The 24,433-nt window shown below is 52.1% G+C and overlaps 1 protein-coding gene and 1 non-coding gene across 2 annotated transcripts in view; one reads left to right on the top strand and one right to left on the bottom strand.

The window, feature by feature from the left end:
• LOC119455318 (collagen alpha-1(I) chain) overlaps positions 1–24,433 on the top strand; it is a 694,093-nt gene that overhangs the window by 237,948 nt on the left and 431,712 nt on the right. The window contains exon 14 of the mRNA XM_037716715.2: positions 14,389–14,433. Coding sequence (XP_037572643.2) covers positions 14,389–14,433 — 45 coding nt within the window. The remainder of the gene's footprint in view (positions 1–14,388; positions 14,434–24,433) is intronic.
• Trnas-gga (transfer RNA serine (anticodon GGA)) lies at positions 19,378–19,452 on the bottom strand. The gene has a single exon. It is a non-coding gene; the product is annotated as a tRNA-Ser (tRNA).

The raw sequence follows: 24,433 nt of genomic DNA on the forward strand, positions 1-24,433 counted from the left end.
CGATATCGCTGAACTGGGAAGCAGATGGGGCGTCAGGGGCGATCTCGTATGTGACGGGAGTCACGGCACGAAGCACTCGGTAGGGGCCTGTGTAACGCGACAGCAGTTTTTCTGACAGGCCGACCTGACGCGACGGAGACCATAAAAGCACCAAAGAACCAGGCGGGAAGTGCACGTCTCGATGTCGCTGGTCGTACAAACGCCTTTGACTCTCTTGGGAGTTCAAAAGGCGGTCACGGGCAATTTCCCTTGCGTGAGCAGCGCGGGCGACGGCATCAAGTGCATATTCACTGGTGGGTGCCGCGTTAACAGGGAGAGTTGTGTCGAGGGGCAGTGCTGGTTCTCGGCCGAACAGGAGGAAAAATGGGGAATAGCCGGCTGTGTCGTGGCGCGAATAATTATAGGCAAAGGTGACAAACGGCAGAGTGAGGTCCCAGTCTGTGTGGTCTGAAGAGACATACTTCGCGAGCATGTCTGTGAGAGTGCGATTAAGACGCTCCGTGAGGCCATTAGTTTGCGGATGGTATGACGTGGATAGCTTGTGCCTCGTGGCACAGGACTGCAGGATGTCCGCGATAACTTTTGACAGGAATGTCCGGCCACGGTCTGTGAGAAGTTGTCGCGGAGCTCCATGTAATAAAATCACGTCGCGTAAAAGAAAATCGGCAACATCTGTGGCGCAGCTTGTAGGGAGCGCTCGGGTGATGGCGTAGCGCGTGGCGTAATCTGTGGCCACAGCGATCCACCTATTCCCAGAGGTAGAAAAAGGAAAGGGACCAAGTAAATCTAAACCAACCCGAAAGAATGGCTCCGCGGGAAGCGTCGGCGGATCCGGTCGTAGGTACGTGACACACCGAGGTGACCGGCAGTGGGGAGGTCGTGAAGTTCGTGGAGAACAGCCGAGCGAAGGTGTTTAGGGATCACAAGGAGTAATGCTGGGCCGTCGGGGTGAACGTTGTGGCGGTAGAGTACGCCATCTTGAAGTGTGAATAAGCGAAGGGAACTGTCGGCAAGTGGAGATTCCAGGCGGTCAATGATGACACGCAAGGACGGGTCACGGCGCTGCTCGTCGGCGACATGGACCAGAGGAAAAACAGAGAGAACGCAGGCGTCGGTGTCAGGCTCAGACGTAGAGGTCGGGTCTTCGACTGGGTAGCGAGAGAGGCAATCTGCGTCCTGGTGTTGGCGTCCCGACTTGTACGTCACTGTGTAGGGATATTCTTGTAGTCGGAGAGCCCAACGACCGAGCCGGCCAGTAGGATCCTTGAGCGACGAAAGCCAACACAGCGCATGGTGGTCTGTGATTACTGAGAAGGGCTTTCCATATAAATATGGGCGGAACTTTGAAACAGCCCAGACGAGAGCAAGACATTCGCGCTCGGTAATCGAATAGTTGCGCTCTGCAGTTGTCAGGAGTCGGCTAGCGTAGGCTATCACGCGGTCGTGTCCGTGTTGGCGTTGCGCTAAGACGGCGCCGATCCCATAGCCACTGGCATCGGTTCGGACCTCTGTTGGTGCGGACGGGTCAAAGTGGGCCAAGATCGGTGGATTAGTCAGAATCGTGATAAGGCGTGAAAATGCGGCAGCCTGAGCGGAAGCCCACGTAAAAGGCACGTCTTTCTTCATAAGTTCTGTGAGTGGTCTAGCGATTGCTGCGAAATCTTTCACAAACCGTCTGAAATAAGAGCAGAGCCCCACAAAACTCCGGACGTCTTTGACAGACTGAGGTACAGGGAAAGCCGTTACTGCTCGAACCTTCTCTGGGTCGGGTTGTACTCCGGAAGCATCGACGAGATGGCCGAGCACTGTAATCTGTCGGCGCCCGAAGTGGCACTTCGATGAGTTTAATTGGAGCCCAGCCTTGCGGAAGACGTCAAGGATCGCTGCAACGCACTCAAGGTGCGTCTCAAATGTAGGAGAAAACACAAGGACGTCGTCGAGGTAACAAAGGCAAGTTGACCATTTGAAACCTTGAAGCAGAGAGTCCATCATCCGTTCGAACGTGGCGGGGGCATTGCATAAACCGAACGGCATAACGTTAAATTGGTAGAGGCCATCTGGAGTGATGAAAGCGGTCTTTTCTTGATCTTGCTCATCGACGGAAATCTGCCAATAACCAGATCGAAGGTCAATGGACGAAAAGTATTTGGCACCGTGAAGACAATCAAGAGCGTCGTCAATTCGTGGTAAAGGGTAAACGTCCTTCTTAGTGATTCGGTTTAGGTGGCGGTAATCAACGCAGAAACGCGCCGTGTCATCTTTCTTTTTGACGAGCACGACCGGCGACGCCCAAGTACTCGACGATGGCTCAACAATGCCTTTGGCGAGCATCTTGTTTACTTCCTGCTGAATAACTTGCCGCTCTGCCGTGGACACACGATACGGGCGGCGGTGAATGGGAACAGCATCACCAGTGTTTATGCGATGCTGAACAAGGGACGTCTGACCAAGTGGGCGATTTTCAGTGTCAAATATGTCGCGGTAGGACAACAAAAGGCGATATAGGGCGGCTGCTTGGTCAGGGGCGAGGTCCGGAGCGACCATGGGACGTAATGGGCAGTCGAGGTTCAAGGCATCCTGTGGGTAATCAGGAGGATCGGGAGACGCGTCGGCTGCAAAAGCAGTGACGTGGTCGTCTGTCACAGACCGGAGCGTGGCCACCACTATGCCTTCAGGTAACACTTGCTTCGTCAAGCCAAAATTGATGACGGGGAGACACATCCGATTAGCGGCAAGGGTAACGACGGAGTGTGGCACAGAGACGTCGCGCGCCAGGAGGACGTCACGAATAGGTGCAACGACATAGTCGCCATCAGGCACGGGTGCCGTTGAGGCCAATTCGACGAAGGTTAGGGCTTTTGGAGGTAACCGAACAAACGCTGTAGTGCAGAGGGTGTTCGGTGGTTCGGGGCGAACGTCGGAAACAAGAGGAAGCTCGAGGCACAGCGTACCGGTGGAACAGTCGATGAGGGCAGAATGCGTCGTCAGAACGTCGAGCCCGAAGATGAGGTCGTGAGGGCAACTGGTCAGCACGGTGAACAGGACTGGAACGTGGCGGCCAGCAATTCCTACGCGCGCAGTGCACATACCACTGACGGCAACAGTGGCGCCATTGGCGATGCGTAAGGCCCGAGTGATGGCAGGCGTTAGAACTTTTTTGAGGCGACGACAAAGATTAGCGCTCATTATGGACACTTGGGCTCCAGTATCAACCAATGCCTTGAATGGAACACCATCCACGTCTACGTCAATTAGGTTCGCGTTCGTGAGGAGCATCAGCGGAGGATTTGTACAGGACGGACGGGATGCAGCACTACCTCCAAGAGCTGCATGGCCTAGTTTTCCGTCCGGCGGTTTGGCGAGGAAAAGCGGCGAGGTTGGGGTGACGGGGAGCGACGGCGTTGAGGCGACGGCGATCGCCCGGAGGAGCGGCTGTCAGGGGCATCAGAAGTAGAGTACGGACGGCGAGGTGGCTACCTCGAAGCGGCGGCATTCTTTGACGATGGCGTCGACAGTAGAGACGTCGTTATAGACGAGCAAGTTGAAGGCGTCGTCCGCGATGCCTTTTAGGATATGGCCCACCTTGTCAACCTCAGTCATGTGCTCGTCGGCTTTCCGGCAAAGCGCGAGCACTTCCTGTATATAGGCGACATACGATTCGGTCGACGACTGGACACGGGTAGCAAGCTCCTTTCGCGCAGCCTGTTGGCGACCTGACGGGTTGCCAAAGAGGTCGCGAAGCCTCTCTTTGAAAGTGTCCCAGCTGGATATCTCAACCTCATTGGTGCGAAACCAGACAAGCGGTGTGCCGTCCAGATAATATATCACATTGGCAAGCTTGATGGTAGGGTCCCAGTGGTGCCTTCGGCTAACACGCTCATACATGCTGAGCCAGTCGTCGACGTCAGCGCCATTTTGGGCGGAGAATGTCCCAGGATCACGGAGACTAGGAACCGTAACGTACGTTGTGGTAGGCGCCGCAGGTGTAGGTGGCGACGGGGTGTTTTCATCGGAAGCCATGGCTGAGAAGACGACGGTGCGGCCGCTTCGGAGCTCCGTGGCGAGGACGGGGAACGTTCCACCTCCACCACGATGTTACGCGAAGAACGAGTCAGTAAGACGGGCAACTATTTACAGGATGTATTTACAACAGCGGTTGCAGCGCTGACCGGTTAGGTTCACAGCGCGAGCCCAGCTCGTTCTTCCTCTTCTTTTCTCGAGTGATGGCGCCCGCGCGCCTCGGTCAAACAATCAAATACCACACGCGTGTAGCAATATGCTTACGCGTGGCGTTATTCAGCCATCCCAGAGCCCCTGGTCCTCTACTGTTGTACTTGTGCGCAAAAAGGATGGACCTATCCGATTCTGTGTTGACTACCGCCGCCTGAATAAGATAACTCGGAAATATGTATACCCGTTGCTCCGCATCGATGATGCTCTCGATTGTTTGCAAGGGGCAGAATATTTCTCGTCACTGGATTTGCGCTCGGGTTACTGGCAAGTTCCAATGGCCGACCCTGACCGACCTAAGACGGCTTTCGTCACTCCTGACGGACTGTATGAGTTTAACGTCATGCCGTTCGGATTGTGCAACGCCCCAGCTACTTTCGAACGGATGATGGATAACATCCTTCGTGGCTACAGGTGGAATACCTGCCTCTGCTACCTTGACGACATCGTCGTTTTTTCTCGCGATTTTCCAGCTCACCTTGTTCGTCTTCATGCGATTCTCACGTGCCTCACCTCTGCTGGCCTTCAACTTAACATAAAGAAGTGCCACTTTGCTGCACGCCAGTTGACGATACTAGGCCACGTCGTCTGCAAGGAGGGAGTTCTTCCGGATCCCGCGAAGCTCCGTGCCGTAGCCGAATATCCCAAGCCCAATTCCTTGAAAACACTTAGAAGTTTCATTGGGCTGTGCTCGTATTTTCGTCGATTTGTGCGCGACTTTGCTACCATCATCGCGCCTCTTACAAACCTTCTGACCGCCTCTAACGGCCTGTCTGCTTGGTCAACGGAATGCGACGAATCTTTTCGAACGCTACGGCGCTTACTAACGTCGCCACCAATACTTCGTCACTTTGACCCTAATGCGCCTACGGAGATCCATACTGACGCCAGCGGTGTTGGCCTTGGTGCGGTATTGGCTCAAAAAACACCAGGATATCAAGAATACGTCGTTGCCTACACGAGTCGAATGCTCAAGAAAGCCGAATGTAATTATTCTGTCACCGAGAAAGAGTGCCTCGCCATAATTTGGGCTTTGGCTAAGTTTCGCCCATACCTTTATGGTCGCCCTTTCGACGTCATCACGGATCATCATGCTCTATGCTGGCTCTCGTCGCTGAAAGATCCCTCGGGACACCTCGGTCGTTGGGCGCTTCGCCTGCAAGATTACGACATCCGTGTTGTTTACCGATCCGGCCGCAAACACTCGGACACTGATGCACTGTCCCGCTCGCCGCTAGCGTCTGACACGGCTTCTCCGTGAGCCTCTTCGGCTCCCTTGTCGCCTATTGACTTTGCAGACATGTCGTCGGAGCAACGCAAGGATGCGTGGATTTGTCAACGCCTTGACTTTCTCACTGACCCATCCACTTATCCCGCCTCAAGAACGCTACGTCGCCAAGCCGCCCATTTCACTATTCGCGACGATCTCCTTTATCACCGGAATTACGCGTTTGATGGCCGGAGGTGGCTTCTAGTTGTACCTCGCCACATGCGCACCGACATATGCGCTGCGTTCCACTCTGACCCACAAAGCGCTCACACCGGAGTTCTCAAACCTACAATCGCCTACGGCAGCGAATCTACTGGCGCGGCATGTATGCATTTGTGTGCAAGTAAATACGTGCTTGCACTGCCTGTCAGCGGCGCAAGACTCCACCTCAACGCCCGGCCGGTACACTTCAGCCTCTCCCTTGCCCGGCCCGTCCATTCGACCGCGTCGGTATCGACTTATACGGCCCGCTTCCCTCGACCCCCTCTGGGAATAGGTGGATAATTGTCGGCGTGGACCACCTCACGCGTTACGCCGAGACTCCAGCTTTGCCCACCGCCACAGCAAGAGACGTTGCGTTTTTCATCTTACACAACTTCGTACTGCGCCACGGTGCTCCCCGTGAACTGTTAAGCGACAGGGGACGTGTTTTCCTGTCTGGTGCTATTGAAGCCTTGCTCGCTCAGTGTAACATAGTTCATCGCATGACAAGTGCATATCATCCGCAAACTAATGGCCTCACTGAGCGATTTAATCGAACTCTAGGGGATATGCTTACGATGTACACGGCGTCAGACCAGACCAATTGGGACACCGTCCTTCCATTCGTCACATATGCGTACAACACTGCTACGCACGCGACTACAGGATTCTCGCCGTTCTTTCTCTTGTACGGACGTGAACCATCATGTACGCTGGACACTATGCTTCCCTACACACCTGACTCATCTGAGTACACTGCAATTTCTGATGTCGCCAAGTACGCCGAAGATTGTCGCCAATTGGCCCGTTCATCGACAACCGAGGACCAAGGTCACCAGAAGCTCAGGCACGACACAGACCGATCTCTCACTACTTTCGCGACCGGTTCCCTAGTTTGGCTTTGGATTCCTCCGAGTACGCCTGGCCTTTCGTCTAAATTATTGGCCCGATATCATGGGCCATACCGCATCCTCGCTCGGACATCTCCAGTCAATTATGACGTTGAGCATTTGACACCGTCCCAAGATTTACGTCGTCGCGGTCGAGAAATCGTTCCCATGAGTCGCCTCAAGCCCTATTATGACCCCTCTATACGCTCAACGCCTTAAGTCGCCAGGGTGGCTACGCTATTTCCCGGGGGCCAATGTAATGAAGAAGACAAGACGACGACGAAGCAGTCAGCAAGCAAGCCACAGTGTTGGTGCTAACCACGCGCCCCGAGCTTGCGCTTTTCCCGGATTTTGGCTGCTGGTCGCTTCGCCGCTTCTTGACGTTCGCCTGACGTTTCTCGCCTTCCTTGACGTTTACACATGAATAAATCACGTTGCAATATATATATATATATATATATATATATATATATATTGTAGTGGGGAAGAGAGTCCGCAGCCATTGAGAGAGGAGGACGAAGTCCAGCAGCCCGGAGAGCGCGAGACAGCGACCGACGCTCTTGAGACAAGGCTGTTGCGTAGCCATAACTGCTGTATAAATAAACCCCCTCACAGTTTGGTGGAAAGGTGCCGGGTATCGATCCCAGTCTCCCAACCTGTAACTACGAAGCCGTACCTTAGCTCCAGCGTCAGCGATGGCGGAAGAAACCACCACGCAAGGCTCCTCTCAGACTCAAGCCACCGTCTGTCCCGGCGTGCTGCCTCAGCGTCACCCACCGATATTCAGCGGGACTGATGATCAAGACGTCGAGGACTGGCTGACAACTTATCAGAGGGTAAGCGCAGTCAACAAATGGGACGATGCGACTAGGCTGACCAATGTAATCTTTTACTTGACCGGCGTCGCCAGTCTCTGGTTCCGGAACCACGAAGCGGAGATTATTAACTGGGCCTCGTTCAAAACAACGTTTTCGGAAATCTTCGGCCGCCCCGCGGTACGCAAACTCCGCGCAGAACAGCGACTTCGTGAACGTGCTCAACAACCCGGTGAGAACTTCACCAGCTATATTGAAGACGTCGTCGACTTGTGTAAGCGTTTAAACCCGTCGATGCACGAGTCGGACAAGATCAAGCAAATCCTCAAAGGAATAGCTGATGACGCATTTCAAATGCTATTGGCAAAAGACCCACAAACCGTCGCCGATGTCGTCAGTTTGTGCCAGAGTTTTGACGAATTTCGCAAGCAACGCGCCCAAACTCGCCGCCCTCTGGAACAGAACGACTCGATCGCGGCGTTGACTTTGGGCGACCAGAATGCACTGTTGCTTCAGATCAAGCAGTTTGTACGTGAGGAGGTCGCCCGACAGCTTTCCATTTTATCGAGCACGCCCGAGCCCGCCCAGGCTCAACATCTGGCCCCAGTCATACGCCAAGTTATACAAGGAGAAGTCACTGACGCTTTGCCTTTCGCTCATCCGCCACCTTCGGAGCCTGCGCCCTTGTCGTATGCGCAAGTCGTCGCTGCCGGGCCGCCTCGTCAACCGACCTATTCCTCCGCGTCGGCACCCGTTCGGCCCCCACCAGTTCCGTTCAGCCGACCAGTCCCCACAAATCCATGGCGCACTGCGGACAATCGCCCTATCTGTTATTCTTGCGGCTATGCAGGACATGTGGCACGCTTCTGTCGCCGTCGCCCTCCTGTTCCAATAGATGTCATGCGACCGTCTGCTTACGATCCTGGGCGCTTTGGCGGCGCAGCGCAGCCCCAACAATCCTCTTCGCCCGAGCGCATGCCCTCAGCTACCCGCCGATCTCCATCCCCCCGACGTCGCTCTCTGTCACCTATGCGCCGTTGACCCTGCCCTTCTGACGCGGAAAACTAAACGTCGCAGTTCCCGAGGCACGAACTGCGTCGTCGTCGAAAAATTCAAGTCCTCGAATTTCTCCAGCGAACCTCATTGACGTTATTGTGGATGGCTTTCGTACCCTTGCGCTTGTGGACACTGGTGCTGCCGTTTCAGTGATTGATGTAAAACTTTGCCACTTGCTTCGGAAGGTTACGACGACGTCAAGGGGATTATCCCTCTGTACCGCCAGCGCACACCATATTCAGCCGTTAGCCGCCTGCACAGCCCGCGTCATAATTCAAGATGTTGTTTATCCCATTGAGTTTCTTGTGCTACCAGCCTGTTCGCATGATGTCATCCTCGGTTGGGATTTTCTTTCTCGCCATCATGCTGTTATTGACTGTGCTCGTGCCGAGGTGGCGTTCTCACCGTTGTGTTCCGCGTCCTCTGCACCTACAATGAAAAAGTTGTTTGTCGCCGAGGATACGACCATACCAACCAGTAGTGCAGTCCTTGTCCCCGTGTCCTGTGCCGCTGTTCGTGAGTCTACAGTTCTCTTTACACCCTCCGAGACCATTCAACACCGCAGGAATCTCACGTTGCCTTTTGCCGTTCTCGACATGACCTACGGCGCCACATCCTTCTTTGTTATGAATCCGTTGCCGGTTCCCTCAACCTTACTCCGTGGAGAGTGTATCGGCAGAATTCAGGCGTTCGACGTATCGTCCATCTTCTGCCTTGACGACATGGACAACTTGCAGCTTAGTGCCCTGACACCTGCTGCTAGTACGCCTGATCGAGCACCTTTAAGTATGTTCGGCTCCGCCATCGACGACGAACTTGCAGAGGTGCACCGCGAGAAACTCCTTGCACTCCTCCACCAGTTTCGAGGCTCGTTTGATTGCCAGAAGACGTCATTAGGCCGCACGCATGCTGTTCTCCATCCGATTGACACCGGCTCACAAGCGCCTCTGCGCCAGCGCCCTTACCGCGTATCCCCTGCTGAGCGTCATGTGATCGCCGAACAAGTTGACGACATGCTTAAGCGTGGCATCATTCAGCTGTCTTGCAGCCCCTGGTCGTCGCCTGTTGTTCTTGTCAAGAAAAAAGACGGCTCAATCCGCTTCTGCGTCGACTACCGCCGATTGAACAAAGTTACTCGAAAAGATGTGTATCCCCTGCCACGCATCGATGATGCATGGCATCCCCACTCCCCACCTGGACTGCTTGCAGGGAGCCGAATTCTTTTCATCACTAGACTTACGGTCCGGTTACTGGCAGGTCCCTATGGCACCATCCGATCGCCCGAAAACTGCCTTCGTAACTCCCGATGGGCTGTACGAATTCAATGTTATGCCCTTCGGCCTATGTAATGCCCCAGCCACATTCGAAAGGATGATGGACAGTGTCTTGCGTGGGTTGAAATGGAAGACGTGCCTGTGCTACCTGGATGACGTCGTCGTTTTCTCCCCTGATTTCGACAGTCATCTCCGTCGGCTTCACGATGTACCGAGCTGTTTGACGCGCGCAGGCCTTCAGCTTAACATCAAGAAGTGCCGATTCGGAGCTCGCAAACTCACCATCCTGGGCCACGTAGTCTCTAAGGACGGCGTCCTTCCCGATCCGCAGAAACTTCGTGCTGTTGCTGAATTCCCGAAGCCTACCACCGTGAAAGCGCTTCGCAGCTTCCTTGGTCTATGCTCCTACTTTCGCCGCTTTGTGCAGAACTTCGCTTCTATAATAGCACCACTGACGAAGCTGCTCAGCGAGGATAGCTATCTGTCTGGTTGGTCGCCGGCGTGTGATGAGGCTTTCGCAACACTACGTCGTCTCTTGACTTCACCGCCCATCCTACGTCACTTCGACCCTACCGCTCCGACCGAGGTACACACGGATGCTAGTGGGATCGGCCTTGGCGCTGTCCTTGCCCAACGTAAGCCGGGCTTCTCTGAGTACGTTGTTGCCTATGCGAGTCGTGCCCTTACCAAGGCAGAGTCGAAGTACTCGGTTACCGAGAAGGAATGTTTGGCAATTGTTTGGGCGTTGCAGAAATTCCGCCCATACTTGTATGGCCATTCGTTTGATGTCATCACCGATCATCATTCGCTCTGTTGGCTGGCTTCACTGAAGGATCCGTCAGGTCGACTTGGACGCTGGGCGCTTCGTCTACAAGAATTCGATATTCGCGTCATTTACCGCTCAGGACGCAAGCACGCCGACGCTGACGCACTTTCCCGCTCGCCCCTGCCTTGTGACGTCGTGCCTCTTTCCCTTTCCGCGACTTCCTGTGCTAACACCGATATCACTGACATGCCTTCAGAACAGCGCAAGGATCCCTGGATCGCCTCACTGATCGACGTTCTCTCTATGCCTTCGACGACACCAGCCCCACAGCTCTCTCGTGCCCTTCGTCGCCAAGTACCTCATTATGCGCTCCGGGACGCCATGTTGTATCGCCGCAACTACCAGCCCGATGGTCGAAAGTGGCTTCTTGTTATACCTCGCCATTTGCGCTCCGACCTGTGCACGCACTTTCACGCAGGCCCACAAAACGCGCATGCTGGCGTTTTGAAAACGTATGATACACTGCGCCAGTGATTCTACTGGCGTGGAATGTACACATACGTCCACAAGTACATTCGTTCCTGCATTGAGTGTCAACGCCGGAAAACAACTTGTCACACACCTGGCCCATTACAACCTTTGCCGTGTCCCGCTCGCCCGTTTGATAGGATCGGCATCGACCTGTACGGACCCCTTCCTTCCACCCCTGCGGGCAATCGGTGGATTATTGTGGCCGTCGACCATCTCACTCGATATGCCGAAACCGCCGCTCTTCCAACAGCTTCAGCTCGTGATGTTGCCTTATTCATGTTGCACAGCTTCGTTCTTCGCCACGGTGCGCCACGCGAGCTGCTTAGCGACCGAGGGCGTGTGTTTCTTTCTCAAGTCGTCCAAGAGCTTCTTAGTGAGTGCAATATCATTCATCGCACCACTACAAGTTATCATCCGCAGACTAATGGCTTGACGGAACGCTTTAACCGAACACTCGGTGATATGCTCTCCATGTACATAGCCTCCGACCATTCTAATTGGGACTTGGTGCTTCCGTTTGTGACATATGCCTACAACACAGCCACGCAAGCCATCACTGGATTTTCCCCTTTCTTTTTACTATACGGACGTGAGCCATCTTCCACACCGGATACTATACTTCCATACCGCCCGGATGCATCCGAATACCGCCCAGCCTCAGAACTTGCTCAATGCGCCGAAGAGTGCCGCCAACTCGCACGCTCATTTACGTCAGTGACACAAGGTCTTCAAAAAGAGCGCCTTGACTCGGCTGAACCTACCCCTACCTTCCCTGTTGGCTTGTTCGTGTGGCTTTCAATTCCATGCCCCACCCCTGGTCTCTCCCGCAAGTTTGCAGCGAAATATGACGGTCCCTACCGGATCGTTGAATGCACATCGCCGGTGAACTACGTCGTCGAGCCTGTGACACCCCCCACCGACAGACGCTGCCGTGGTCGTGAAACAGTCCACGTGAGCCGCTTAAAGCCCTACTACGACCCTCTGGTGCTTGCATCACCTTGAGTCACCAGGATGGCTCCTCTTCGCCGCCGGGGCCAATGTAGTGGGGAAGAGAGTCCGCAGCCATTGAGAGAGGAGGACGAAGTCCAGCAGCCCGGAGAGCGCGAGACAGCGACCGACGCTCTTGAGACAAGGCTGTTGCGTAGCCCTAACTGCTGTATAAATAAACCCCCTCACAATATATATATATATATATATATATATATATATATATATAATAAAACTGAGGTAATAAGTATGGCAAGGCAGCCATCCTTGTTTATTGTAACTTCTTTCTCTTCTTCTTCTACCTTACACTCCCCCTCTTTTAAGTCTCACCCCTCCTGGGGTGATAAGGAAGGATGTTGCTCACAGCTGCAATCTCTAATTGTCCATTGTTCATATACCCAACAGTCTTCAGTAGGCCTTGCGTTTCACTACTGTCTTGTCGCGAAGTTCAAACGGTACTTCAAACTTTGATGTGGCCTTTGGATAGCCCCCGACGCATATTAGCTCTGGAAACAACTTGATTACGTCCGCTGCTTCCGTAGGCTTCCGTTGAAGCTCAGCAAGTGAAACCGAAGACATTTGGTGGTCATCTCGCGGTTCCCATCCCAGTAGAGGTTAAGTCGCAGTTGTTGCATGACTGGGCCAGACAAGAGCAACTGATATTTTACTCCATCGAGTACGAGAGCCTTAGTTAAGATGCTATTTCCTTTGCATGTGATTAACACTTCCGCCCACTCATTATACGACTGTTTCCTGCCGTCGTAACCATACACCGTCACAGGACAATCTTCCACGATGCTTAGGTCTGGAATTTCGCCCTTGTTTACAACTGTTATTGAAGCTCCACTATCTACTAAAGCCTTGACGTCCTTCCCATTTGCTTGCACAGAAATGTACACAAGCTTGGCACGATCGGCAAGGAAGATGGTCTCTTCAAATGAGAAAGGGTGACCTCCCGTCACAGTTTTGCAGTTTTACAGTGCAATCAGTGCAGTGCAATCAGTTTTACACTGCAATCCGGGATCTTCAGTAGATGAAGTACTGTAGCCGTTTTAGGCATTCTCTTCATGCTGCAGAGTGCATAAAGCTTTCATAGTCTTAAGCAAGTAATCCACAGTATGCGGAGTTCATAGTTGGACATCGTGTTGCATGTTCTTAGGAAGTCCTAATATAATCAGAGGTATATACGACGAGTCCAATAACGTGGAGTCAGCAACATGTAGCAGCCTTCTCTTCTCAAAAAATTAATTTACCAGAGGGCCGGAACTATATTTGAAGGCTATAGCGCTATCCCAACTCTGGATCTTACTCTCGGAGAAAGACGTCAAAAAACTGTCTCTCCACTCAGCCCACGGCCGGTTCCCTCTTTCCGTGATTCTCAAGTCATGCCAGGTTTTCGCTATGCCTTGTAGGTACAAGCGCATATTCATAACCTTGTCGAGGTCTTGTCGCCAACCATTCTGGTCGCACGCGTACTCATAGAAACACAGCCAGATGACGAATCGTCATAAACATCCGGTTTTACCGTTTCCAACGACGGCCTCCGAGAATGCTGGAGGACGCTTTTCGTCACGAGCTCTAGTATTTGTTGCGGGTGTTCACGGTTTCTCTGCTCGAATTCCATTATATGATGAAAAATGTCTTTCGCACTCTCATATTTCCGGTCTTGTTCACTCATGCTGGTCGTACACAGTTACGTACTACCACCAATAGCAAAACGTCGTGTTTGTGAGCGTTCTGAAGAAGGGATCAGTGCTCACCCGTAACAGCGAACCATCTTCCGTGGAAAAAGCTTGCCACGCTCGCACGCCTGTCGTCGTCCGCGCAGATTTCGGTAACGTCCAAGCACATGGTCCTCGGTAAAACGACGCGGATGAGGGGCACAACCCAGGTTCCTATCCTGTCCTTGACTGCGCCAAATTTGTAGTAAAACTGAGATAATCAGTATGACAAGGCAGCCATCCTTGTTTATTGTAACTTCTTTTTCTCCTTCCCTGTTTCTCTTCTTCTTCTACCTTACAATATATATATATATATATATATATATATATAGCGAAACATCAGATATTGTGGTTCCTTTAATTTTTGTCATAATGCACATTGTTGTTCTTCGGTCATTTAGTTTGACAGAACACGCCTATTTGACAATATGGCTATTGTATCCCCTCCTGCTTGCGCAAAATCATTGGCTCGTAGTATTTTTAAATAAATATAATTACAAATAACTATTGTGATGATGATAGTAGTGAAATGGGTGTTAAAGCTCTACATTATGTCTTTGAGAATGCTTTGCTATACATCGTTGAACACGGAGTACCTTGTGGCGACAGCTTTCACTGCTCTTTTGTTATTCTCATTTTTATCTCAGGGGTCAAATGGAGCGCCAGGAAGACAAGGGCTACCAGGACCTATCGTGAGTTATTTTGAAGTATCCTGAAATTCGTCTCAGTCAAATTTGACACCCGCATTGGGCACTGTTGCCACATTTTGCAGTAAATCATACGTAATTTGTTTACATTGCAGAGGTTTCGTCGTCAGATGTCGCCGTTATCAATAACCTCGTATTTCTAACCTGTGAAAGGGCATAGCTTGTCACACGCAGTACACCTCGGCAGAAACTGAGGCTGTGTATTTTTATCCCAACTGCTCGGTGAGATGGGACCGCATTAAGTGTACGAAATATCTAAAAATAGAAATGCTTGCTAATAATATGAGAGGTGAAATAATCTTCCTCATGACAGAAAATCGTAAACGTGCAAGAGTGACACGGCAAAGGGCTGTTATGGACTAAAAGTTCAACACTGAAACCCACATTTTCATAAGTATCAATAACGCCGAGTCTTAGCTACGCGTACCAACGCATTAGGGATTCATTTCGGTCACTCCACTATCACGCGGCGCAGCGTTAACATCATTTCTAAGTGTTCCTAATAACACGGTAGCATGACCGAATTTAATTCAAGTTCATTTCATACGATAGCTGCAACCCAAGAGCAAGGCACACCTGGAAAGCACGCTAAAGCAATAAATAAGACCTAGAGAATTCCATTTGCATGGCGTAAAAACAGGGTGCATCAAATTTATAAAGGCGAAGCAGATCAGAATAACACGAAATTGTTCGAATTTGTACATTAAGGTATGTGATACATTTCATGAGAAAAGAAGCCATAAATATTCAACTGTCAAAATGCGGGGGAGAAAGAAACAAATGAAATTGTGGGGAAACTGAAAAAGGATTCAGTTGAGGCCAACGCCTCAAACATATTTTTTTTTGCAATTATTGGCGAAGAAAAAGTGCAGGAATATAAAAATTAACGAGAGCGCCTCAAAAGTGCTGCTTTTTTCACAACAGAATGAAACAACCCATCCGAGTTAGAACACTGTCAACTCAAGTCAGGTTCGGGACTTAGGTTGAATGCCTGAGGTTGCATCATTTTAAGGTAGCTTAGGACGACGCGGACACAGCATATATATGCACGTAATATTCTTGAAGAGGAGAGCATCGATACAGATTTCGTAAAGCTGCTCAGGCGATTATAAAGAGAAAACCGCCTATAAATTGCATAAGAAGGCCAGCAATGCCTGGAGCTTGTAGAAATTAAGTCAACACTGAAGCAAGGATGCCCTCTCGTTTTATTGTCCGTCACGGTTTAAGCTAACTGAAAGACGACTGCAAGATGTTAAATTACGTTTCAGCTTATTTAATACATGTAGCTGGTGGCTGATGTGGCAGAGCATCCATCGGCTCATGCGGACGACATAGTGCTACAAGCGTACAATGCAACGTATTGACAGAGGCTTCCGAATAGGTGTGTGGCAAAAAGCCGACATAATTCGGGCTTTATTTTTGTACTGAGAAATGGGTCCTTGACGGAGAAACAAGTAATGGTATTATGTGAAACTAGATCTCTCACCACTAGCCAAGTCGTGTAAATACCTGGGTGTATAGCTAATCGAAGGAAATACCTCGAGGCAGGGGTCAAGAAAGATGACAACCAACTACCGGCTAATTAAAGTGTAAATAGACATCAAACTGGGCGCATAGTGTGGAAAAAATGACCTTAGGCATTTATAAAAAAGTCGCAGTTTCGCAGGAAAGGCGAAGCATCGATTGCAATAGCAAATTAGTAGACAGCTACACGAAGTAGTGATAGTAGTTTTGTCGGCCGTATGAACTTCGAAAGATTCGCTTACTAACTGATTTAACAAGCATGGTGTCAGCGCCTACAGGAAAACATGAACACATCAGACTCATTGACCGTGGACGATCACTGTCAAAACGCTGGCTTGAGCAAGCGTGGCGGCAGCAGCGAGCGAAGTCACCTTCATGCTGTCTATCGCTTCAGCGCAAGCTGAGCGCCATAAATACAACACGCACAAAGGTATGAGCTGTCTGCAGATGGCTTTCAAGGTACGGCGCGCACGACCACACGCGGTCGCGAGAAGTACACGGTTGCTAACGAGGTGGAAGCCCCTCTCCCTCCAGCACTGCCTCCCCACTTTCCTTCCTGTCGCGGGCGAGATTAAGCCTCGATCGTCAAATCCCTTCGCGCCCGGTCGCGAAATACGCAGTTGCTGCTGGAGGCCCCATCCCTCCCTGCCATCCCCCCACGGCCGTTCATGCGAAGGAAGACGGGAAGTTTGCACTCCGCTTTCATCCCTAGCGCGCACCGGATTGAGCAGCGATCGTTGGCTCCTCTCGCGTGCTTTCACTCGCACATACAGCATACGGCGCGCGGTTACGGTGTTATCGGCCTTGCACTTTATACGGTTAATTACGGCAACACCGACGCTGACTCCGACGGCAAAAAATGCACCTTGAGTGTCCATGTAATTGCTATCGCCATAAAATGGCAAGAAAGAAATAACGAGGGAAAATCTGTATGATAACACAAAGGCGAGAGCCTCATTATTTGAGCCCGAGCTGACTGCCTGAGATGCCAAGATATTGGCACAGTGGTATTCGCTGGGAGTGTCCACCTTGCCAAAGCGTTGGGATACAAAGTGTTTTAGATGCTGCCATCTAGTGAAAGCAGGGGGGCATAGTTCACCGTGACGGTGCGTGGTCAGTGACCGGCAGCGCGTGACTTTCTTCTTCCTGAGCTAGAACACGTCCGGGGCTCTTCAACCTGTGTTTATGTGATTCCTCGCCTGGTCGTCTCGCTCTTCCCTCCTGGCTACAACATGGTGTCAGAAGAACAGGTGCCACCAGCTGAAATCGGCTCCTAGTCAGCCTCCGTGCGAAGGACGGCGCCAGCAAGAAAACACCGGTGAGCTGCTCGCTATACGCGCATCTCGAAACTCAAGCAATGCGACCACCTAAGTTTGAGGCTGTGGCATTGTTCTTAATTCAACCGCCAGACGACTTCCACTTTTCGCCGCCGAACAAGGTGGCCGAAGCGGAAATGAAAATTTGAACGTTTCCGAACCTCTTCAGGGTTGTGCTTTGAGCCCGACGAACATCAGGTAGACGCGCCATGGGCGAGCAAGCCGAGCAAATCTACGCCACCTTTGCTGTCTCTGAAGAGAACTCCGAGAAAGTCGACGCATTTGTGGAGCATTTTGACAAATACTGCATCCCGCGACGCAATGTAGTCTTTGAACGAGCCAGATTCAACACTAGAGTGCAGCAAGATGGTCAGTCGGGCAAAGATTTCGTTACTGCGCTTCACACCCTGTCGAAAGTTAGTGAGTTGGGCGCTTTTCGAGAAGAGTTCGTGCGCGATCACCTGGGAGTTCGAATAAAATATAAGCAGCTATTCGCCAGCGTACAGCTCGACGAGGACTTCAATCTTGAAGAGGCTCTTGAGTCCGTCCGTCAGATCGAGAGCGTCTATCAGCAACAAGCCGAGCTCCATAAGGAAGTGCCATCTAGCTGCGTCCGGCCCTCAAACCAGTTGACGTACTTCGAAACAGGACAGATGCGGTAGCTATTCACGCGGAGCAAACAAGCCACCTTCATCTTCTGGTAAAAACAGCTTGCAGAAACTATGCCGTTTGTGCGGTCAATTGCGTCACCATCGCACTCTCTCCCCGGCACGCTCGCAAGTCTGAAGGAATTGCCGGAAAAAGGGTCTCTACGCCTCCGTATGCATACCGCGGCGCCTTGATCGTGTCGAAACCCAACAAGTCAATTTAGAAGCAGGATTCCGCGGAGCAATCAAGACGTCGGATGCTGGAACGTGAGATGCAACAATCTTGGTTCAAGGCCAGCCAGTACATTTAAGAATTGACACTGCCGCCGACGAAACCGTCCTCACAAAGCAAATATTTCAGACGCTCAAGGACACCTTTTTTCTCACCTCCTCCTGGCCAGCTACATGGTCCCGATGGAAAGCTTCTTCTAGCCGTAGGTGTAGCACAACTCGAGCTCATCTACCGTAGCTGCATGATACTCAGGATGTCTACGTCTTATATAAGGTCCGAACTCCAATGGCAAGCCAGCGATCAAAGAACTCCGGATGTCGACGTTTGTAAACGCCATGGCTGAGAAAGTGAAAACGAAAGAAGAATTTCCAGCCTTGTTCCAGGGACTAGGTGAGCAGCACAAAGAACACCGCATTGCGCTGCAAGCAGGAGCGAAAGCTTTCGCGCTCAGATGTCCGAGACGCATCCCGATTCCTTTATACAAAAAGACAAAGTTGGAACTACAATGAACGCAGAAAATTGGCGTCATATCACCTTTTGATGAGCCGACTGAGTTGTGTGCACCAATGGTAGTAGTCCCAATGCCCTCCGGAGATGTGAGAATCTGTGTGGACTTCACAGAACTGAACCACCACGTTCTGAGAGAATGGCCTCATATGCCTTACGTGGAGCAAACTCTCGGATTCCTTCAGGGGGCTAAAGTGTTCTCCAAACTAGACACAAACTCTGGATTTTGGCAAATTCCGCTTTGTGAAGATTCTAAATAGCTGACCGTATTCACCTGCCCTTTTGGGCGCTTCTATAGCAACCGGTTAACGCTTGGAATTGCTTCCGCTTCTGAACACTTCCAGAAACAGATAGCATGCATTTTACAGGACGTCAACAGGGTTGTCTGTCACACGGACGACATCCTTATCTGCGCTTCGAACGAGCATGAGCACAATGATAGGATAGGAATAAACTTTATTTGTCCAACGGTTATGGCTGAATAAAGTTTATTCCTGTCATATCCTCATTGTGCTCATGCTCGTTCGAAACACTCAGAAATGTGCTTCAGCTACTCGTCAAGGCTGCAGTAACATTGAACGAAAGCGAATGCTTGTTTAATGTCCTTAAAGAGAAACTGAGACATCCACCCAAATGTAGCAATTGATACAATAGAAACCCAACCGGGTTCCTCGAAAGAAAGCCTCGCAGCTGAAGAAAAATTCGTCCTGGTCCGGGAATCGAACCCGGGACCACCGCCTTTCCGGGGCAGCCGCTCTACCATCTGAGCTAACCAGGCGGCTAGCAGATGGCAGGGCGAAGTCGAATTTGTCGACAACTCGAAGCAAAGGCAAGTGTTTGATGTTATAGTTCAGCGGAAATCCGCTAGGTGGAGATAAGTAATTAAAGGGAAACTGAGACATCCACCCAAATGTAGCAATTGCAACGCCTCACGTTCCTTGTGTACTGGCTATATCAAGACCAAAAACGACCCGAAGAAAGAAAGGTTGAAGCCATTTTGAAAAGGGAGAGCCCTAAAGCAGGACCGAGCTATCGAGAATTTTCGGAATGGCAACTTACCTCGTCAGATTTGTTGCCAGTCTCTGAAGTCCTGCAACCACTACATCTTTTGTTGTGAAAGAAGCAAGAGTTTGCTTGGGATGGTCCACAACGGCAGGCGTTCAAAAGATGTAAGTCGGTGCTCTCGTCTCGCCCTGTCCTTGGAGTTTACGATCCATCAAGAGAAACAATCGTCACTGGAGATGCATCGTCCTTCCGACTTGGGGCGTTAATCCGGCAGAAGCCGAATGGCAAGTTCTCTGTCATCGCTTATGCCTCAATATTACTCACAGAGACCGAGAAGCGTCACGCTCAAATCCAGAAAGAGGCTCTTGCTTTAGTCTGGGCATGTGATTAGTTCAGTGATTGCCTTGTCGTCAAGCTGTTCAAGCTGGAGACGGACCATTAGCTGTTGGTTCCCATGTTGACTTCGAAGAGTCTTGACGACCTGATGCCCAGATTGTAGAGGCTAAGGATGAGAATGATACGATACCATTGCGAGATTGCATACATTCCAGGCAAAACCCTTCTAGCCGCAGACTCTTTCCAGAGGGCCTCTACAAAAGAAAAGAAAAAACAGAAGACACAGGGTTGGAAGAAAATGTGGAAGCTTTCGTATGCTCTTGGGAAACGTCTATTTACATAAAAGAACACTGTCTTCAATGGTTAAAGGCATCTCAGCAAACAGACCTTGTTTGGGCCCAACTTCGCTGCTTGAGCAAGAAAGAATGGCCCTGCTGGCGAGATTTTCCAGGTGACCTAAAACCTTCTACGATCATTGACACCAGCTCTATTTGGAGAACGAATTACTCCTCTGAGGTGCTCGAGTTTTCCCTGCCTCTTGCCAAAAGGAGGTCCTACGACTCTTACATGAAGGACACTTTGGCATAACAGAAACTTGCTCGAGGAAGAGATTGTGTCTGGTGGCCCATTATAGGAGTGGACATGACATCTCTTGTGAAGCAATGTCAACAATGCGTCGAAACAAGTGTTAACGTGTTAAAGTGGCAGGCGCCGAGCAAAGACCAAACGGCATGAACTTGAACTTGAACAGTCCGTCTGGTGTTATAAACGCAGTCTTCTCCCGGTCCCTCTCGTCGACTTCGATTTGCCAGTAGCCGGTTTTGAGGTCCATCGACGAAAAATACTTTGCGTTGTAGAGTCGATCCAAGGCGTCGTCAATCCGTGGGAGGGGGTATACGTCCTTCTTCGTGATTTTGTTGAGGCGACGATAAACGACGCAGAAACGTAGGGTTCCATCCTTCTTCTTCACTAACACCACGGGGGACGCCCACGGACTCTTGGACGGCTGGATGATGTCGTCGCGTAGCATTTCGTCGACTTGTTGCCTTATGGCCTCGCGTTCGCGCGCCGAAACTCGGTACGGGCTCTGACGGAGTGGCCGGACATTTTCGTCGGTTATGATGCGGTGCTTGGCGACAGGGGTTTGTCGAACTTTTGACGACGACGAGAAGCAGTCCTCGTATTGCAGGAGCAGAGCCTTTATTTGTTCTTTCTTGTGCCTGGGAAGGTTCTGATTGACGTTGTAAGTTGGTTCAGGTACTATAGTCGTCGTTGCAGGTGCACTGGAATCCGTGAAGGCGAACGCACTGCTGGCTTGTACTATTTCGTCGATGTAGGCGACCGTGGTGCCTTTGTTAATGTGCTTGTATTCCGGGATGAAGTTCGTGAGCATCACCCTTGCTTTTCCTGCACGTAGCTCAGCTATGCCTCTAGCGACGCAAATTTCACGGTCGAGCAGTAAGTGATGATCGCCCTCGATGACGCCCTCCATGTCTGCAGGCACTTCGGTACCGACGGAAATCATTACGCTGGAGCGAGGCGGAACGGTGACTTGTTCTTCAAGCACATTCAAGGCATGGTAACTTATGCTTGTATCCGGTGGTATCGCGTTGTGCGTTGAAAGCGTTATCGATTTGGACCTTAAAGGCTCTGTTATACTCCGACGTTCACAACGCGCGCGCGCGCCGGGGTTCGTTTCGTCGCGTCACGTCGGCGAGGCCACGCCAGGCGCAAATCCGCCTCCCCTATAGTCCAACGCGACGCGGCCCGACGTAGCGGCCGCAGCCAAAACAGCGCATGCTCAGTAGAGCAGAGCGCCGCGCGGAAAGCGAGCGCCGCGTGGAAAGAAACACGGACGCGGTGCAGTCTGGGTAACGTCATCGGCGCGAAATGCAGCATGCTGCATTTCGCGCCGGCTGCCGCCGGGCCGCGCCGACGGACGCTGGTCGCGTCGGTCGCGCCGCGCGTCAGAGTATAGAGTGCTCGCGTTTTGCTAGCGTAGCGTCGCTGTGCCCAGCGTGCGCGCGCGTCGACGTTACGTCGGAGTATAACAGAGCCCTGAGTCGATGACTGCACCGTGTTGATTTAGAAAGTCCATGCCTAGGGTGACATCCCTGGAGCAGTGCTGCAGGATTACGAAGCTCGCCGGGTAAGTGCGGTTGTTTACCGTGACTCGCGCTGTGCAGATTCCAGCCGGCGTTATTAGGTGGCCTCCCGCTGTCCGGATATCGGGTCCTTGCCAGGCTGTTTTCACCTTCTTCAACTTGGCGGCGAACGGGCCACTGAAGACGGAATAGTCGGCTCCAGTGTCGACGAGAGCGGTGACGTTATGGCCATCGATGAGTACGTCTAGATGGGTAGACCGGCGTCTGGCGTTGCGGTTAATTCGTGGCGTCGGATCCCGGCTGCGTCGGCTTGCTCTGCTGCTGCTACGTCGCGTCGGAAGGTCTTCTTTCGGCGGCGAAGTGTTGTCAAGGCTGTTGCTAGGCGGCGTGCTGATATCTCGTCATGATGATTCGCGAATTTAGTTCGTCGGCGGCGGAGTATCTTCAGCATTGCGTCGTACAGCAACAGCACCTCCATCGGTTGCTGCCTTTAGTTTCCCGGATAAGGGCTAGGAGATCGGCCCCGGGTGGGACCGTTGTACTGACGGCGATGCGGCGAGATGTAGCGGCCTGGTGACGGCGAGCGTGAGGATCGTCGTGATTGCCACTGGGCTCCGGCGAGGTAGTCGGCGATGTCGCGCGGTCGTTCACCTGGATCGGGACGCGGCGCGTTGACGGGGAACCCTCGTAGGCCCATCTCTCGATATGGGCATCGGCGGTAGACATGGCCGGCTTCCCCGCAGTGATAGCAGAGCGGGCGGTGGTCGGGGGCGCACCAAATGTCCGTCTTCCTCTGGTAGCTGCGCTGGGCGACGGGCGGGCGTGCTGGCGGTGGCGGTGGACGATGGAACTGCGGCGTTACGGGGCCCTGGCGCGAGCGCGGAGGGGGGCCTTGACGACGGGCGACGGCGGCGTATGTCAGCGCTTCAGGCTGGGTTTTCGGGGATTGTGGCTGCACATCGGGAACTCCAAGTGAGCGCTGAACTTCGTCTTTGATGACGTCGGCGATAGTTGCCACGTGAGGCTGCGACCTGGGAAAGAGCTTATGCAGCTCCTCGCGAACGACCGCTCTGATGGTCTCGCGCAGGTCATCGGCGCCTAGCGCTTGAGCGTCGGCGTAGTTGGTCAGGGCACGGCGGTTGTATTGCCTGACGCGCATTTCAAGCGTCTTCTCGATCGTTGTAGCCTCGGAAAGAAATTCGGCGACAGTCTTGGGCGGGTTGCGCATCAATCCGGCGAATAGTTGGTCTTTGACACCCCGCATCAAGAACCGAACTTTCTTTTCTTCAGACATGTCGGCGTCGGCGTGGCGGAAGAGACGAGTCATCTCCTCCGTGAAGATCGCGATGTTCTCGTTCGGCAATTGCAGTCTGGTTTCTAAGAGAACCTCTGCCCTCTCCTTTCGTACGACACTCGTGAAGGTCCTCACGAAGTTTTCACGAAAAAGGTCCCACGTAACCAGGGTGGTCTCTCTGTTCTCAAACCAGGTCCGAGCAGCGTCATCCAACGAAAAATAGACATGGCGTAGCTTGTCGTCGTCGCTCCATTTGTTGAACGTCGCGGTCCGCTCGTATGTCTCCAGCCAGGTTTCAGGGTCTTCAGCCGATGATCCACGGAAGGTCGGGGGCTCCCGAGGTTGTTGCAGCAGGATGGGGGACGCTGGGGCTGCCATTCTGGTCGTTGACTTGGCCTTGATTGCGGTGGTCTTTTCGGGAAGAAGTCCGAACTCCGGCACAAGTCCTTGCTGCCTACGGCTAGCTCGCTGGTCCTTGGCGACGTTGGTCTCGTCCTCCGGTTTCGGGCTTGGGTCACGGCTTTGCGGGGGCGTTCGGTGCATGAACGCAAAAGCACCTCCACCAGATGTCACGTAGTAGTGACGGGAAATAAAACAGTCGCAAAACTGTGTATGACGAAACTGGTTGTTTATTGGGCGAACCTGTGCCCACAAAAGCAAGCTACACTGAAAGCACAACGATAGCGGCGAACACAGTCGGCGATCGTCGAAAATCTGATCAGCGGCGAAACGCGTCGGCTTTTATACCTGAGTCATCGAAGGTTCTAGATTAATCCCTGATGCCCGCGTGTCTTCCAGAAAGTTCTAGACAATTCGCGTCAGTCATGCAATCAGATAACATAAGCGTCGGTGAAAACAGGCAATGGAAAGAAGCATCGATAACGTTCTAGAAACTTCCGATACAGGCGCGTCCTGCGCCGAGCGATAACGTTTAACATTTGTTAGCCGGTGGAAAGCGGCCACCGGTGAAAGATAAACATGTATACGTGTCAATATTCACGTATGCGTCCTGTACTCCG

Source organism: Dermacentor silvarum, chromosome 6 (assembly GCF_013339745.2).
Source record: "Dermacentor silvarum isolate Dsil-2018 chromosome 6, BIME_Dsil_1.4, whole genome shotgun sequence".
NCBI classification, from domain to species: Eukaryota; Metazoa; Arthropoda; class Arachnida; order Ixodida; family Ixodidae; genus Dermacentor; species Dermacentor silvarum.